This window comes from Ipomoea nil, unplaced genomic scaffold, assembly GCF_001879475.1.
Source record: "Ipomoea nil cultivar Tokyo-kokei standard unplaced genomic scaffold, Asagao_1.1 scaffold2921, whole genome shotgun sequence".
NCBI classification, from domain to species: domain Eukaryota; kingdom Viridiplantae; phylum Streptophyta; class Magnoliopsida; order Solanales; family Convolvulaceae; genus Ipomoea; species Ipomoea nil.
This window is the reverse complement of record NW_017619349.1, coordinates 2,524,445-2,530,673: the sequence shown is the minus strand read 5'-3', so window position 1 is coordinate 2,530,673 and position 6,229 is coordinate 2,524,445. Positions and strand designations below refer to the sequence as shown.

At 34.4% G+C, this 6,229-nt stretch overlaps 1 protein-coding gene across 1 annotated transcript; it reads left to right on the top strand.

Annotated features, from left to right (window-relative positions):
• Positions 1 to 2,691: 2,691 nt before the first annotated feature.
• LOC109160770 (piriformospora indica-insensitive protein 2-like) lies at positions 2,692 to 5,709 on the top strand. Its single transcript, XM_019309011.1, has 2 exons — positions 2,692 to 3,187; positions 4,347 to 5,709. The coding sequence occupies exons 1-2, from the start codon at positions 2,966 to 2,968 to the stop codon at positions 5,640 to 5,642; spliced, it is 1,518 nt and encodes a 505-aa protein (XP_019164556.1). The 5' UTR covers positions 2,692 to 2,965; the 3' UTR covers positions 5,643 to 5,709.
• The last annotated feature ends 520 nt before the right edge of the window (positions 5,710 to 6,229 follow it).

The following is a 6,229-nucleotide window of genomic DNA, read 5'->3' as shown; positions in this document are numbered from 1 at the left end:
TTGTTCTTGTCTGCTTCTTACATTATTGTGATAAATATCATCAATAAAATTTTGGTCCAACTTTTATGAACAATTAATAAAACCATAATAATTATGATCCTTAATTTCCTTGTCGATAATTGAACATTATGTTGTTGATATGATGATCCAACTTAATTGTCCGGGCCCGTCCCCTCATATTCAAATTTAGGATTATTGTTTGGTTGACTATAACTATAATGTTAGATATCTAACCCTAACGATTTCACGATTAATGAGAAAATAATTTACGGAGTACTTTTTAAGTCCAAATTTTAAGCAAATAAGGCAAAATTCATAATGATGGATTAAATTCAACAATATTATTAAAGTAGAGATTAAATTAAAAAAATGTTACCATGTATAGTCAAGGATTAAATCGAGAATTAATCCATTTTAGATATAATATACAAAATTTTATGAAATATAACTGTTGCGAAGATGATATAATGACATATGGAAAAGTTTATGTGCAAACAACATTTTACTACATTTTTATGTACAAATAATACAATTTATTACGTTTTTATGTAATCTTGAGACATACCATTAAATTTTCTTTTATAAAAAGAAAATATTGCATGGACTACTCTCAAACTATACTCTACACACAATCACCCACATTATTATTATTATTATTATTATTATTATTATTATTATTATTATTATTATTATTATAAGATAACAAGATCCTAATCAAATTGCTAAGTATGATTATTTTAAACCAACGCTACTCATTTCCCAAGGCTTTGCCATTGGTATGTCACTTTTATGTCTTTTCCATAAGCCCTCTTCTAAAACAATTTTTGAGCTCAAAAAACAAGAGAGCATGCAACTCATTATATTGAACTTGAGACAAAAAATCACCTTTGGCTTGCATGCACTTACATGCACCTCTTCCTTCTGCATAGGTCCCCCCCTTCCCCATTTGCTCTTACCCCACCCCCACAAAAAAAAAAAGTAACTCCAGCCAAGTTCATCAGTTGATTTGATAATAACCACAAAGTTTCAAATTTAACTTCTCGCAGGAGCAGTAATAACCTATTGATTGACCTTCTTGATTTGAGCTTGTCAGCTATAAACAATCTAGACTGACTTATCTTACTGTAGTCTTTTATTGGTTAAGGTCACAGTGTGAAATTTACGTGATGATACATACCCTTATTATTATATTAGATAGTTACTATGGGTTTCTCTCGTCACACAAAAAATTAACCACCCCCCCCCCAAAAAAAAAAAAAAAACTTAGGTAAATGGAAAAATTCCACTCTAACCACCTGTCAAACCATAACTCTCCCAACTGCCATTTCACCATCAAACTTTAAATATATTTAGTTCTGCCTTTTTCACTTTCTGATAATAACCATGCCTCTGCTGATAAAGGGAAATCTTGAAGCAGTAATTAAAATGGTGCACAGCCTTTCTAACCAATTTTACTTTAAAAACTGATAGAATAAATTATTATTGATAGAAAATTTCTGTGTGTACCATAATCACATAATGACTTGTAAAAACCCTTTAATTTATACATAAATTTTACATTAAATTATATAATATTCAAATTATAATAATAGATTAGTTACAATTCTAACACATAGTTTTACTCTAGTACGTACTTTAACAAGAACAATTTATTTTTTTGTTCATTGGATGAGTCCTATATATTGTAATGATTTATGGTACAGTACAATTGTGGTACAATTCTGCAAATAATTTCATTATTTAAAAAATATAAAATTTTAATTATGAGGTTGTCACATCAATCAACATTATATATCCAAGGAGTTAAAAATGTGAATCACAAATTTCCATACTTTTATAAAGTTGGCAATTTTGACATTTTATATGAAAAAGACTTCAAGAAAAAAAAAAGAGAAGAAATTTCTTAGAGTGATTGCACTTAAAAAAAAAAAAACAAAAAATTATAAAACAATAACAAAAGAGTTAATAATCAATTTAGTTATCGATTATAGTGTTTTATTTATTTATTTATTACTCTGTATTATTTAGTCCTCATAAACGCCTTTTTGTGCATAATTGGGTATTCAAATTTGATGGCTTTCTCTAACTGAGTCGTCTGTAATTGTAGCTTGGTAATTTCTCCTATGTTAATACATAATTTAGTCTTCAACTATAGTGCTTTTACCAAAATTAGTTATCGGCTATAACGATTTAGTTCTTGATTCTAACCGTCAAGGAATCAATTAGGAAAAATCATCAAAATCAAGGAACCAAATTAAGCATAAAAATATGTTTAGGACTAAATAAAAAAATCAATATAATTGATGACTAAATTGAGTATTAACTACCAAGGACCTTGTAGTTCAATCCCCAACCCCAACCACACTCCGGGAGGATGTAAATCACGGTGACTCAATGACTCAGTAGACAAATTAAATGCCGGTACACACAAGGGACCGCTGTCGAGGTTCGAACATTTGTACTTCTCCCAAATACTGCCTACTAAACCAGTTCGGGCCACTCATGAAATACTGCAATAATAGTAAAATACCCAATCTAACCTTCCACTTCCCCCTCAATTCTTTAATGCTATTTCAGAATTTAAATTTAATATATTATTATTGACATTTCCATAATTGCTTTTTGGAGTTGAGAGCCTTGACACCTGTGCTATATCTATTTAGCTGCTAAAACATCCTAGACTTAGTTTTTCCTCTGCAATCTGTCCTGCTCTTACTCTACTCTGCACCTCTCTTCCCCCCTTTCTTTTTTTCCACCTTAGCCTTTGCTATAAAACATTTGTAAGGAAAAACCATAGCTTCCATCTCTTTTTATTTGTTCCATTCATTTCCCTGTTTCATTGGGATCACTTTTTGATCCCAAAAAAAAAAAAAATACAGATTTTCTCTGAACAATCAAGTCTTTAAAAAACTGGCCTTTTTGTTCATGCAGTACTCCAAAACCCATTCTCTCTTCTCTTAGCTCCATGATGAAGAAGTTCAGAGACTTGAGTTTTCTTGTAACTGTTTTGCTGTTTATAGCCCACTTTGTTGTGTGGTGCAATGGAGATGATGCCCAAATTCTTGAAGCTTCATTAATGGAGAAAACTGAACAAGAAGCTCTCTACTTTGCTATTCAAGGCTTTGTGGGTAAGCACTGGAATGGTTCAGATCTCTACCCAGATCCTTGTGGTTGGACTCCTATTCAGGTATTACTTCTATACTTTGTTTTACAACAAAATATTCATCTCAGTAATTCTGTAGTCGGAAAACGCTTAACCACTGTTCGAAGATGTGCACCGTTCTTATTTTTGTGATTCTGTAGTGAGAATCTCACAGCCACTAAAGATGTTATAATCGAACTTATAACTTTGTGGTTATCAAGTAACAATCGCACCAACTTAACTGTGTGACGAGAAAAACCCGTAGTCACTGTCCAATACCTCGTGACCCTAGCCAGAAAAGAATTACAAAGAGGAAAATCAGTCTAGATTGTATATAACTGTTCGAATTGGGGCTGGGAAGGGGGAGTGAGGGACCAATTGGTGTAGTAAGAGTCTGATAATTCTTTAAGTTACAAAATTACAATACTGAATATTAAGTATAAATTCAATGGACATTTATTTCATTTATTTCAAACGTGACAAAAATTTGTTCAAAACTTATTAAAGGATGAGGAAGTAGAAATTTTTTACATCATACTTGTTTTGTAAAAATTCTAGTGTCGGTAGGTATATGCCTTATGTTTGATATTCTTTTTACCTCTTATATTTTATAATGCCACTAAATATAAAACATGTTAAAATACAAGCACCTTAAAATAGTACAAATAATATAAATTTATAATTTTTTTTTAATTTTTTTTTGCATTATGGTAGGTCTTGTCTGATTTGATACTTTAACTAAACATACCCATTCATTATAAACTTGCTTTGTTGGTATGAAGCAAACAAACAGATTCAAGAACATGCAATCTGTATTTGATTTTTGCATTATTTTATTTATTTATACTTTTTTGGTAAAGTGGCTGACAAACACATCAGTCTGGGATCAGATGCTTCCAACCATATGCTTGTTGAGAGCCTAAAATCTTTGATGAATCTTATGGAATATTAATCCTAGTCAGTGATAGGCAAAAGGGGGAGAATGTTCATTGACAGTTCAAACACTATACACAACTGAATCAAGTAGCAAATTGTTAAGAGTCACACACATGAGTTTATAAGACCATGTGTTAGACTAGCTAATTGATTGGATTCAGTCTAATAATGTGATTTAGCCAGTTAAGGGATATTGGTCTAATCTTAGATTATAACATGGTATCCGAGTCTGTAATGGTCTGATAGTGGTTTTTGTGTTGTGCAACAGGGTGTATCTTGTGACCTATATGATGGCTTATGGTATGTCACAGACTTGAGCATTGGGCCTATTCATGACAACTCTCTTGAATGTGCCCAAAATGCAGAATTTAGCCCCCATCTCTTTACACTCAAGCACCTCAGAGCTCTGTCATTTTTCAACTGCTTTGTCTCGCCCCGTGATCATCCGATCTCCATTGCAGCTCAGAATTGGGAGCTCCTAGCAGGTAGCCTGGAGTCACTCGAGTTTCGTTCAAACCCGGGGGTGATTGGACCGGTACCTAGTGCCATTGGGGACCTGAGAAAGCTCCAATCTTTAGTGCTTGTTGGGAATGGATTGTCGGGCGATTTGCCGGGGAATATTGGCAGCCTGGTGAGCTTAAGGAGGCTAGTTATTTCTGGTAACAAGTTCACAGGCAGAATCCCAGACAGTTTTGGTGGATTTGGAAGCCTCTTAATCTTTGACCTTAGCAGAAACTTTTTGTCTGGTCCATTGCCTTCATCACTGGGAAACTTGAGTTCACTTTTGAAGCTTGATTTGAGCAAGAACCAATTGGGTGGCAAAATCCCAGAAGAGATTGGGAATCTGAAGAACCTAACATTGTTAGACCTAAGCAACAACAATTTCTCAAGTGGACTCACCAAATCACTTCAAGAAATGTGGTCATTGGAGGAATTAGTCATGTCAAACAACCCCATTGGTGGGACCCTCCTGGGCCTGGAGTGGGGCCACCTCAAGGCAACCTTAACAGTCTTGGATCTGTCCAATACAAGGTTGAATGGTGGCATCCCAGAATCCATAACATGGCTGGAGAGGTTAAGATTCTTGGGCCTTAATGACAACAACCTTTCAGGCCAGGTTTCCCCCAGGCTTGCAGTTCTGCCAAATGTAAGTGCCATTTACCTAAATGGCAACAATCTGACAGGGAAACTTGCATTCTCTCAAGGGTTTTATGGGAAAATGGGGAGGAGATTAGGGCTTTGGAACAACCCAAATCTTTGCTTCCCTTTTGCTACTCCAACTAGCCATGTCCCTTTTGGTGTAAAATCTTGTCAGCAACAACATATCATCACTCTCACTACCCAGATCGGTCTCGATGCCAATTCCCGGTTGGGTAATGGGAATCAGAATCGGAATGGGAATCAGAATGAGAATGGAAATGGGAACGGGAAAGGAGATTCCTATGTAGGGCCAATGGTTTCTTTGGGATTCTCAACCCACTTTGACCTTTGGAGAACTCTTGTGGCTCAACTATTTATAGCTCTTCTACTTTTGAATTTGGAAATAAGGATATTTGGGGTTTAGAAAAGACTAACCTTTTTTTATGTAACAAGCTAGCTAACTTCAATTCTAGAATCTCTATCTTATGTTACCTTGCCATTTCTAGACAACTATGTTATATATATAGTCAAATATATTCATTCATTAATGTTGTGTTCTCCTATTTAATTTCTTAATTTTCTTTTTCCAGTACCAAGAACACAGTCTTAGCTTTATGTTCCTATAAAACAACAAAACTTACAGAAACATTAATTAAAAGGAATAGAAGCATAAGGCTTGATGACAACAATAAGAGGCCAATATGGTTAAATAATGATTTTAGCAGAAGATATATGGGTCCATGAAGATCCAACAGTGTCATCAAACCTCCTCCTGCCTAAGCAGTGTCCTTTTGGATTGTAGCCAGAGAAAATTGGATAGTGGAAGCTAAGTTATGGCAGGCTTGAAAGGACTGGGTCAAATTGAAGTATGGCTCATAGTTATTGTAATATTTTCACTTTGATATACTAAACTAATCGTAAGTCTCCAGAACTTTTGCTCAATCACACTGGAGGAGGTGAATCGAGAATCCCTCAGTTAGCCTCTTTCCACCCTTGCCTGTATATTATGTC

What these genes read in the sequence shown, in the direction of transcription:
- LOC109160770 (XM_019309011.1), top strand. Translation starts at nt 2,966, where the DNA reads ATGATGAAGAAGTTCAGAGACTTGAGTTTTCTTGTAACTGTTTTGCTG. An exon ending in GTGGTTGGACTCCTATTCAG is followed by an intron (nt 3,188 to 4,346) that starts GTATTACTTCTA and finishes GTTGTGCAACAG; the next exon opens with GGTGTATCTTGTGACCTATA.